This window comes from Chiloscyllium plagiosum, unplaced genomic scaffold (assembly GCF_037043375.1).
Source record: "Chiloscyllium plagiosum isolate Xiang-an unplaced genomic scaffold, Cpla_swu_hap1 HiC_scaffold_13, whole genome shotgun sequence".
Taxonomy (NCBI): Eukaryota; Metazoa; Chordata; class Chondrichthyes; order Orectolobiformes; family Hemiscylliidae; genus Chiloscyllium; species Chiloscyllium plagiosum.
The window spans coordinates 35,510,083-35,522,495 of record NW_028270151.1 but is presented as its reverse complement, the minus strand read 5'-3'; the positions used below and the strand labels follow the sequence as shown (position 1 = coordinate 35,522,495).

The 12,413-nt window shown below is 39.2% G+C and overlaps 1 protein-coding gene across 3 annotated transcripts in view; it reads left to right on the top strand.

Annotated features, from left to right (window-relative positions):
• drc9 (dynein regulatory complex subunit 9) overlaps positions 1 to 12,413 on the top strand; it is a 54,536-nt gene that overhangs the window by 9,577 nt on the left and 32,546 nt on the right. For 2 of the 3 annotated variants that reach the window (XM_043702388.2, XM_043702386.2), the window contains exons 2-5: positions 2,617 to 2,755; positions 5,103 to 5,350; positions 7,737 to 7,865; positions 11,437 to 11,518. In XM_043702388.2, coding sequence (XP_043558323.1) covers positions 2,617 to 2,755; positions 5,103 to 5,350; positions 7,737 to 7,865; positions 11,437 to 11,518 — 598 coding nt within the window. The remainder of the gene's footprint in view (positions 1 to 2,616; positions 2,756 to 5,102; positions 5,351 to 7,736; positions 7,866 to 11,436; positions 11,519 to 12,413) is intronic. The other variant, XM_087993518.1, reaches the window with a different exon arrangement.

The following is a 12,413-nucleotide window of genomic DNA, read 5'->3' as shown; positions in this document are numbered from 1 at the left end:
TCTCAGTTAGAATTCTGAATGTTGACTCTTGGTTAAACATTAGTTACTGTTACCACTGCATTGTCACAGGAATTTATTTTTGATTTCTTAGATTACAGCTTTTTCAACCTATTCACAAAAGATTTGCCCAGGGTTACAATACTCAAACACTTTGAAAGAATCTTACCAAACTGTAAACAGGTTGAATAACTGCCATTGAGTCAAAACATGCAAGGAAAACAATATTAAAAAGGATCAGAAGTGTACTGTTCATTCTTCACAATATTAAAAACACACATATACACACACACACACAAAATATATCACCTTGTATGAATTATCCTTCAAAAATGTGAAATTCGCAAGATTGATAATTACAATTTTGAAAGCACTGTTTACTTACCAATTATGCTTAAGTGCCACTTAACATGGCAGTGATCTTTCTACTTATCTATTGGTCAACATTTTTAGGCATAGACTCTCCTAATAGGTAGTCCAGTAACTAAATAGGTCGAGAGTTAGTCTGATCATACTTACCCATCAGAAACCATATTCTTCTTCACCATGAATTAAAGGAGCCAATGAAAGTCATCAAGTTATCTTTAATAGAGTTGTACAGCACGGAAACAGACCCTTCGGTCCAACTCATGCCAACCAGGTATCCTAAACGAATCTAGTCCCATTTTCCAGCATTTGGCCCATATCCCTCAACCCTTCCTATTCATGTACCTATCCATGTACCTTTTAAGTGGTGTAATTGTACCAGCTTCCACCACTTCCACCAGAAGAAAGTGAAGACTGCAGATGCTTTTCCAGCACCACACTCTCCACCACTTCCTTTGGCAGCGCATTCCATACATGTACCACTCTGTGCATGAAAAAGGTGCCACTTCGGTCCCTTTTAAATCTTTCCCCTCTCGCCTTAAACCTATGACCTGTAGTTTTGGACTCGCTTACCCTGGGAAAAAGATATTGGCTATTCAACCTACACACGGCCATCATGATTTTATAAATCTTTTTAAGGACACCCCTCAGCCTCCGATGCTCCAGGGAAATTAGCCCCAGCCTATTCAGCCTCTCCCTATAGCTCTAGTATATTTAAGACAGAGATATGCAAGTTCTTGATTGCCAAGGGTATCAAAGGTTTCAGGGAGAAAGCGGGAAAATGGGCTTGAAAAACCTATCAGCCATGATCGAATGATGGAGCAGACTTGGTTTAATTTCTGCTCCTATGGTCTTAAACCCTCCAACCCCGGCAACATCCTTGTAAATCTTTTCTTCTTCCTTTCAAGTTTCACAACATATTTCTTATAACAGTGAGGCCAGAATTGAATGCAGTATTCCAAAAGTGGCCTAACCAATGACTTGTACAGCTGCAACACAATCTCCCAACTCCTATACTTAATGCACTGACCAATAAAGGCAAACGCCTTCTTCAATCCCTGTCCACCTGTGATTCCACCTTCAAGGAACAATGAATGTACACGCCAAGGTCTCTTTGTTTGGTAACACTCCTCAGGACCTTACCATTAAGTATATAAATCCTGTACTAATTTGCCTTACCAAAATGCAACACCTCACATTTATCTAAATTAAATTCCACTTGCCACTCCTTGGCCCATTGACCCATCTGATCAAGGTCCTGTTGTACTCTGAGATAACATTCTTCATTGTCCACTATACCACCAATTTTGATACTGTCTGCAAATTTACTAACCATTCCTCTTATATTCACATCCAAATCATATATATATATATTATATATATACACACACATATATAAAATATATATGACAAAAAACCTTCCACCACCACACTGTCTCCAACCTTCAAGCCAATTTTGCATCCAAATGGCTAGCTTTTCTTGAATTCCATGTGATCTTACCTTGCTAACCAGGAGTAAATGATAAATGGAAGTGGAGCCCAAAGAGAGGGACAGACAAAGGAATGGTCAGCCAGGGAGAAAGAAAGCTGTGAAAGGGGGACCACTAGTGAGTGAAAATGGGTTGACTGTAGTGACAGCAGCCCATGTGATGACGAGGCCTGGTGTGTGGGGGTGGTGGAAGGACATGGAATAAGGTATGCTGGGCCTAAAATTATTGAGTCATTTACTGATTGCTGTCATGTTGTCAAAGGACTCAATGTTGAAGGCTGCAGGGTCACAAGGCAGAATACTGATGGCAGTTGAAACTTTATTGCTGGAACAGCACAGCAGGTCAGGCAGCATCCAGGGAACAGGAGATTCGACGTTTCGGGCACAGGCCCTTCTTCAGGAATGAGCAGAGAGTGTTCAGCAGGAGAAGATAAAAGGTAGGGAGGAGGGACTTGGAGGAGGGGCGTTGGAAATGCCTATCACATTTCCAACACCCCTCCTCCAAGTCCCTCCTCCCTACCTTTTATCTTCTCCTGCTGAACACTCTCTGCTCATTCCTGAAGAAGGGCCTGTGCCCGAAACGTCGAATCTCCTGTTCCCTGGATGCTGCCTGACCTGCTGTGCTGTTCCAGCAATAAAGTTTCAACTTTGATCTCCAGCATCTGCAGACCTCACTTTCTCATCGAAGAATACTGATGGCAATCAAATGCTAGCTTAAATACAATTTAGCCTGTTTTTCTTTTTATTTCTTTTTTTTAAAAAAGAGACGCTGAAAAAATACAGCCACTGACGCAGGGGGATATTCTTCGCATTGGCACCGTGCTAGGGGATTGTGTAGACCAACTAACTATTCTTGGCCTCATCATGCCTGTCTCCTATGAGGAAAGGACAGATGTAACCAGTGTAAGTGATTTCATAAATATTTGATCATCTGTCCATGTATCATGTAGACTGCTTCCTCAGAGGTATTAAATTAGTCACTTATGTGCCAGATCAAGACTAGTTTCATCAAGGGCATAGAACATTTCGTTACTTAGAGTAATGTGTGTATCCCAAGGAGACCTGTAACAGCAGGGAGAAAGTAAAATAAATGTAAACATTTGAGCAATTCTAAAATTCCCAAAACATAATCTTGTATCTGTGTTTATTTCTCTATTTTAATGGTGTTAATGAAATCAACAGTATTCCACCAACATTAGCGTGAAATAGGAGCACAGACCCGAACTAACCTTTGGTATTTTCTCGAGTATTTCAAAGAAAGATAGAATCCCTGCAGTGCAGAAGGAGGCCATTTGGCCCAACGAGTCCACACCAAGCCACCTAGGAGCATCCCACCTTAACCTCATGACCCTGCATTACCATGGCTATCCATTTCGTCTTCACATCTCTGGACATTCCAGGGCAATTTACCAAGGGCCAAATCACCTAACCTTCTTATCTTTGTACTGTGAGAGGAAACTGGTGCACCCTGCAGTAACTCTGGAAGTTTACCCATGTAAACTCTGCATGGACAGTGGCTTAAGGCTGGAATCACACTGGCACTGTGAGGCAGCAGTACTATCAACAGTATCCGCATTGGCCACATTGCTCTAATACAGCAATAAACAATTAGAATGACATGTATATTTCACAAGTTGGATCACCTCAGAATGTAAAGTGTAAATATGTTTGACTTATCACTGCAAAAATTTTGTCACCCATGATATAGAATTCAGAAGGGCTTGCAAATATTCTGGAACAGAATTCTTAGTAAGCCGGACTATTTCCACTTCCCATCCCATACATACACATCACCTTTTGTTTATATGTAAACAATGTGATTTAGAATAAAATATACTATTTCACGCAGATATGGCTCCTAATGATAGGATTTGGTGTGAAATTACTTGGTTATAACACTGGATGCCCAAAATCTACTCCCAGCCATACCCTTCACTTTGATGAATACAAATCCTCTCAATTTATTTAAACTGGACACAAACAATGGTTTGTCACCTGTGACAAAGGAGATTAGACCCTTCCCAAGATTTGTCCAACTGAGTTTAGAAATGGGATTATCAAAAATTGTCTGAAGATTACTTACAGCGTGGAAACAGGCCCTTCGGCCCAACAAGTCCACACCGACCCGCTGAAGCGCAACCCACCAGGACCCATTCCCCTACATTTACCCCTTCACCTAACACTACGGGCAATTTAGCATGGCCAATTCACCTAACCTGCACATTTTTGGATTGTGGGAGGAAACCGGAGCACCTAGAGAAAACCCACGCAGACACAGGGAGAATGTGCAAACTGCACACAGAGAGTCGCCTGAGGTGGGAATTGAACCCGGGTCTCTGGCGCTGTGAGGCAGCAGTGCTAACCACTGTGCCATCCACCCTGGAATCTCTTTTGTTACAGTTTTAACATGAACAACCACCAGAATTAACAAACTGTTGATGTATGACCAAATCCCTATTAACCAGCTATGTTATCCATCTTTGCCTGATATATTGCTTGTGGCCATGAGTATACAGAATAAAATTTAAAATATCAAGAGAAGAAAATGTTCTCAGATATAAGACCAATATATGAGGTGGATACATGCATATTCCAAACTATTTTATGGTGTTTTTCAAGGTTTCTCTGATCCAGCAACCATTGATAATGAGCTGAAGATCAATTCTCCAAGTGTCAAAATGGTAGTTCTTTACATGTCAAATGATCCAAACATGTGAATATTGCAGATATGTCTGTTTGGTGTACAATGTATACGTTCCAGCATACAATTGGTTCTGCTATAACATGAGTTTCTTCACCGTGATTTGGCTACAACACTATTGAAGAATTTAGACCATTATTTGTAGAACGTGAGCTTTCCTTACCTGTTTTGGTTATAACACGATTCCAGTCCCATTAGTTTAAATGGTGCTGCTATAATGCGATTTTCTGAAAATGCAGGGTTGCACTGGAACAGAACTATTGCACTATATCAGAACTGACTGTACCATGTTTCCCAAGAGTGAAAACCCTTCCTATTTCCCGTCTCATGAATGTAGGGATTTTGTGTTTTAAGTCAGCCAGTAAATCTGAATTGTCCACTTAAATCTGATTAGCAAGGACAGTTTGTTTAATCACAGAATTAAAAATAAGTGAAAATTTTTCCACATAAATAATGATTTTGAAAACTCTGAAATTTTGAGTAAACCTGAGCATAACTACATTTTATATTTCCAAAGGAAAATCTAATTTATTTCACGTTTGAGTTCAGATTGTAGGAAATGAAATTGACATGATACTGAAAGGTCAGAAGCAAGCGGAATCAAAGCTTCAGGAGTTGATATCTTCCAGATCAGATGAAGAGGAGTCTGGAAGAGTCTCCAGAGAACGACAAGCTGATATAGGACAGCAAATCCAGAAGGCTGCAGGTGATCTTAAGAGAAGCACTCAGCTCCTGAATACTTCGCTGAAACAGAGTCCACTTAGTCCTGATAACCTGACAAAAGTACAAGCTGACAGGTGAGATCCCAAGGTCCAAAGTTTACGTCTCAATGTACTTAAGCATCAACATTTTTGTCTCAGTAGATTTTCAAGTCCTTCATGACAAATTCTAATAGATTAGGTCAAAACATAAGGATTCGTATTTTTAGAATTTCTGTCAAGTGTTTTGTGCTTACACATGAAATAGATTTATTTTTCTACCTATAGTTTTATCGAACATGCATATGTCCAACACTAACCACTGACTTAATCCTTTACCACCTAATTCCTTTGATTTTCTGATTAGGGATAGTCAACATGGCTTTGTGCGTGGGAAATCATGTCTCACAAACTTGATTGAGTTTTTTGAGGAAGTAAGAAAGAGGATTGATGAGGGCAGAGCGGTAGATGTGATCTATATGGCCTTCAGTAAGGCATTCGAAGAGGTTCCCCATGGGAGACTGATTAGCAAGGTTAGATCTCACGGAATACAGGAAGAACTAGCCATTTGGATACAGAACTAGCTCAAAGGTAAAAGATAGAGGGTGGTGGTGGAGGGTTGTTTTTCAGACTGGAGGCCTGTGACCAGTGGAGTGCCACAAGGATCGGTGCTGGGTCCTCTACTTTTTGTCATTTACATAAATGATTTGGATGCGAGCATAAGAGGTACAGTTAGTAAGTTTGCAGATGACACCAAAATTGGAGGTGTAGTGGCAGCAAAGAGGGTTACCTCAGATTACAACAGGATCTTGACCAATGGGCTGAGAAGTGGAAGATGGAGTTTAATTCAGATAAATGAGAGGTGCTGCATTTTGGGAAAGCAAGTCTTTGCAGGATGTAGACACTTAATGGTAAGTTCCTAGGGAGTGTTGCTGAACAAAGAGACCTTAGAGTGCAGGTTCATAGCTCCTTGAAAGTGGAATCACAGATAGATAGGACAGTGAAGAGTGCGTTTGGTATGCTTTCTTTTATTGGTCAGAGTATTGAGTACAGGAGTTGGGAGGTCTTGTTGCAGCTGTACAGGACATTGGTTAGGCCACTGTTGGAATATTGCATGCAATTCTCGTCTTCTTCCTATTGGAAAGATGTTGTGAAACTTGAAAGGGTTCAGAAAAGATTTCCAAGGATGTTCTCAGGGTTGGAGAATTTGAGATATAGGGAGAGGCTGGACAGGCTGGGGCTGTTTTCCCTGGAGTGTTGGAGGCTGAGGGGTGACCTTATAGAAGTTTCCAAATTTATGAAGGGCATGGATAGGGTAAATAGGCAAAGTCTTTTCCCTGGGGTGGGGGAGTCCAGAACTAGAGGACATAGGTTTAGGGTGAGAGGGGAAAGATATAAAAGAGACCTAAGATGCAACTTTTTCACTCAGAGGGTGGTACGTGTATGGAATGAGCTGCTAGAGGAAGTGATAGAGGCTGGTACAATTGCAACTTTTAAGAGGCATTTGGATAGGTATATGAATAGAAGGGTTTGGAGGGATATGGGCCGAGTGCTGACAGGTGGGACTAGATTGGGTTGGGATATCTGGTCGGCATGGACGGGTTGAACCGAAGGGTCTGTTTCCATGCTGTCATATCTCTATGACTCTAATCCCATTACTTTCACTTCAAATTGGTTTTAACATACTATTGAATACAATAAACCATATAACTGTACCTCTTCCATCAATTTCCCTAAAACCTTTGCAGTTATTAATTATCTCATTATACAAGTCTACCTTTGATCTCCCAGTGTCCATTTATCTCTCACTTGAGCTGACGTCAAATGCTTTCTGAGCAGAAATGTTCCTTAAGTGACTAGCTACTGCAGAAATTTGCTTTGTAAATCCAATAACATTTCTGTTTAAATTGATTCTCTTTTTTTAAAGAGTACATCTCTTAACATTGGTTATTCAGGAGAAATATTGAACTTTGAAGTTGACAATTTTGTTTTCATATGCTAGCGTTTGAAGAGAAGCTTTTAAAAGTCAACACAAGCATCAGAGGTCAGACAATGTAAATGAGGGGAAGCAGCAATGTCTGATTGTTAAGAGATATTACACAGAGAAGGCTTATCCGTTCCAAGCTAATAAGATTCTTTGATGTGGGTTACAAGACCATGTGCTCTATTTTTTTCATAAAAGTGCATAAAGAGTACTAGTACTCTAAGATCGCAAGCGAATATCATTCTTGCATTCCCAAGTCCTGTTATATATTAGCAGGAAAATTGGAATGTCAACATCAGGGTTTGAAAAAAAGGAGGCATCTAGATCCCTTTAAGCAGCAACTGAACCCTAGTACACACCTATGGAGCTTTATTTCAAAGTAAGTACACCATAGTATATGATACATACTATACGCTCAATACATCATTAGGAGTATTAATACTAATAGTATACACTACATGTCTATTTTCTGCATTATTAATACTTATATTCTTATAATAGGCAATTTGCTTTGGAAGTGATAAGTAACACCTTGCAGGAGCTAAATAATTCTGGAACATTTATTTCTCTACTGAATGTTGTCGAAAATGAGAAGAACGAAAAAATTAACACCCAAAATATTATCATCAGGTTAGTTTTGATACTCTTACAATTTATTACAGTGGACAACATACTTATTATCTATGTGACTAAATTATGTGATCTATACCTAGCTGGTCTAATTCAATAGATAACAGGCAATATACTGGAATAGCCACACTCCTCTTTTCTTGCAGTTAGAAATTCTAGGCCAATTATCTGCTCAAAATGTCACTAAGCACTCTATGTAGGTTATTGGGGTGGGAGTGTTGCAGACCGTACCGCCAGCTGATACATTGGTGATTATTTCAATTATATGTGCTTAAAACCAATGCTGCTCAGCTGTAGTTTTCTCACTTTGCATCATTCTTTGCCATAAAAAGAAAACAAACACGTAAATTGTGTAAATGAGTACAAAATCCATCGGTAAATGTTGGTTTAAAATCAAATTTGATCATAAAACTTAACTACATCAAACGTCTATCGCCTAATATCCCTTGTTTAAATGAATTGCTGTTGCTTCCCATAACCTCTTATTGCTATAGTTGGCTGAGTAGTTGAGACAGTTAAGAATTGCAGAACTCTTAAATCTTTTGCTAGTTTTATGAGATGATTAATTTGATAGTAGGTTCAAGTTGTTTAAAATTCTCTCTATATGTATTGTTATGAAGCAGAGGTCAACACCCCTTTGTCAATTAAAACAAACACCCAGAGAAGCCTGCTTCACCTCGTAATCTGATAAAGTAGTATGACAAGTGGTATAACCTACCTCTCACCTCTAATCTGTTCTAAAGGAATGGTTAAATGTAATGAAATCCTTTTACTCACTCTACAATCAACTCGTAACAATTTATTTATCTAGCTCAAACAGTGAACAAATTAACAGAATAACTAACAAAGTGAACAAATCCTTTTAACTACTTATTCCTAAATAAAACAAGATTTTAATTGGATGCTGTTCAAATAAATACAAGTCCCACTTATATAACAAAGCAATAAATTAAAATGTAGTCTCTCAAAGTTTATACAGAATGTGTCTTCTGAAATGCTACACTGCCTCTCCAGTTTTCTTCTGCTAATTCTGCTGTCAGCCATGTTTCCTCTGTAATTTCTTCCGTTCTGAATGCCTCTCTCAGCTGAATTCTCATGTTAGCAATATTATCTAAGAATAGATGGTGCCTTTTAGAGAGTGTATAGATTTCTATAAGAGCGAGATATTTTTCTTCAGATAGCGGGTGTGCTCTCACTTCAGTTGGCAGTTAGTGTTCCCTGAATTTTCAAAATGCCTACATCTTTTATATCCTTGATGACCTATTAATTTATTTTCAATCAGATTGGTTCGGGTAGTCAAAATCATCAGATTTAAATGTGATAGGTTTTCAGTGTCTAAGGGCTTCGTTTAATTTAATTGGCTGATTCAAGTGAGTTATCAAAATAACAAAACAAGCCTAAGGTTTTCTAATCACACAGCCGATTATTACATGTTTCCATTTTAGAATTGTCTGTGCATCTACAGATGCTTGCAGACATCTTATTTAAATGCCCAAGTTTTGAAAAGCACTTTATCTCTTAAAAGGACCACAATTCTGTCCTCCTATCATTTAAAAAAACTCTCGCTTTCTGTCTTCTGTTTCATGAGTACTCTACATAAGCTTTGTAACAATATATATGAAGTTCTACATTTATCTTCCTCAGAAGACGATACGAAGATTGGTGGAGTTGTGAATAGTGAGGAGGGCTGTTGTCGGCTGCAAAGGGACTGAGATATGATGCAGAGCTGGGCTGAGGAGTGGCAGATGGAGTTCAACCCTGTCAAGTGTGAGGTTGTCCATTTTGGAAGGACAAATAAGAATGTGGAATACAGGGTTAACGGTAGGGTTCTTAGTAAGGTGGAGGAGCAGAGGGATCTTGGGGTCTATGTTCATAGCTCTTTGAAAGTTGCCACTCAGGTGGATAGAGCTTGGAAGAAGGCCTATGGTGTATTAGCGTTCATTAGCTGAGGGATTGAATTCAAGAGTCGTGAGGTGATTTTGCAGCTGTACAGGACCTTGGTAAGGCCACATTTGGAGTACTGTGTACAGTTCTGGTCACCTCACTTTAGGAAAGATGTGGAAGCTTTGGAGAGGGTGCAGAGGAGATTTACAAGTATGTTGCCTGGAATGGAGAATAGGTTGAGAGTGCTAGGCCTTTTCTCATTGGAACGGTGAAGGATGAGGGGTGACTGATAGAGGTTTATAAGATGATCAGGGGAATAGATAGACAGTCAGAGACTTTTTCCCCGGGTACAACAGAGTGTTACAAGGGGACATAAATTTAAGGTGAAGGGTGGAAGGTATAGGGGGGGGGATGTCAGGGGTGGGTTCTTTACCCAGAGAGTGGTGGGGGCATGGAATGCGCTGCCTGTGGGAGTGGCAGAGTCAGAATCATTGGTAACCTTTAAGCGGCAATTGGATAGATACATGGATAGGTGCTTAAGCTAGGACAAATGTTCGGCACAACATCGTGGGCCGAAGGGCCTGTTCTGTGCTGTATTGTTCTATGTTCTAGAACAGTGCCTCATTTACTGGATCAGATGTCAATTGACAATATTGATCTTGAAAGGATAAAAATTGATGGAGAAACTCAGTAGGTTTAGCAGCATTGGTGCAGAGAAAACAGAATTAAGTTCAGTGAGTCTTCATCTGAATTGGACTTGAAGTGTTAACTGTTTTCTCCCCATCGATGTTGCAGACCTTCTGAGTTTCTCTAGCAATTGTTTCAGATTTCCAGCATCTATCGGTCTTTGTTTTATTTTACTGATCTTGAAAGGAAATGGACAAGGATTGACAGTGAAAGTCGGTATTCTAATTTAGCACCACTGGATGAAAATTGTGTATTTACGCTGCATTTGTCAGGTCACTTTTGTGTACTCTATACATGGCCTTTTTTCAAATCATCTATTGCTGCCAAAGAGACTGCCTGCAAATAGACCCTAAAGGATGGAAATGGAATCTTATGATGAAGGAAATTTGAAAAATGTTTGCTAGTTATAATGTTATAACATTAAATCAACTGATAAATAATTTAACATTTAACAAGTATAAGCATGTCTTGAATGAATGTCTCAGTCAGTTCTGATTTTGGGTTAAGCTTGAAGAGCTTTTGGATCATTTTAAAAGCAGCTAAAAGCCCACGAAAAATTCAAAATTTACTTGGATCTAGCTATGCAAAATAAAAACTTAGCAAATTTGGGTCTTCACTCAATTCTAATTGCAACAGTCGCAAGCTTAATTCCTATAGTTATAGCCTGTTCAGGCCATTCTATTATAACGCGTGTTTCGTCAACGTGAATTCGCTGTAACATGATTAACAAATTAACACTGTTTCTACGGCACAAACTTTTAAAACTTGTGTTGGCTGTAATGCAATTACATCGCCAACACTTTAAACTCTGTTCTAAAGTACGATTTTTCTATAACACGGACTCGATTGTCACTTCAAAAAACTCAGAATACAACCATCACATTACAGAAGAACTGACTGTATTGTATTTGTTCATCAGTTAATAGAGCTTTTTGGAGCTAATAATAAACACTAGTACATCTTACCATTTTACTTAGACTTCTTTTTCAACATTTCACAGAGAAGAAGAAGGCAGAAGAAAAATTAAAATTCTGAAAAAACAGCTACAAAATTTACAAAAAGAAAGAGAGGCTGATCAGCAGGTTTTAAGCTTTTTGTTATCAGATATCTATATTCTATGCTGCAGAATTCTGTTTGAGAATTAGGAGTAACATTTCAAAATTAGTGGATTTCACCAAACTGGGGAGATAGTGTGATTATAGTACATACTCGAGGGGACTGAGACTGATTAGAATCATAGAGTTATACAGCACGGAAACACACCCTTTGGGCATGCCAACCAGATATTCTAAATTAATATAGTCCCATTTGTCAGAAGTTGGCCCATTTCCCTCTCAACCCTTCCTGTTCATGCACCCATCTGGATGTCCTTTAAATGTTCTTATTCTACCACTGTCCACCACTTCCTCTGACAGCTCATTACATACCCTCAGAGAAAAAAGTTGCCCCTTACGTCCCTTTTATATTTATCCCCTCTCACTGTAAACATATGCCCTCTAGTTTTTGACTTCCCCTACCCTCGGAAAAAGACCTAGGCTATTCACCTTGTCCATGCTTCTCATAATTTTATAAACTTTTATAAGCCTCTGAAACTCCAGGGAAATCAGTCCAAGCCTATTCAACCTCTCCCTCTCAACGTCCTGTACAGCTGCAACATGACATCCCATCTCCTATACTTGGTGCACTGACCAACAAAGGCAAGTGTACCAAATCCCTTCTTCATAACCCTGTCTACCCATGACTCCACTTTCAGGGAATATGAACTTGCACCCCTCTTTATTGTTCTCTTTATTTGGTACCATTCCCCAGAACTCTGTGTATAGTGTATAAATCCTGTCCTGATTTGCCTTATCAAAATGCAACACAGCACATTTATCAAAATTTAACTCCATCTACCATTCCTTAGTCCATTGTGAACTAAGTTAACCTTCTTCACTGTCCACATCACCACCAGTTTTAGTGTCATCTGCAAACTTG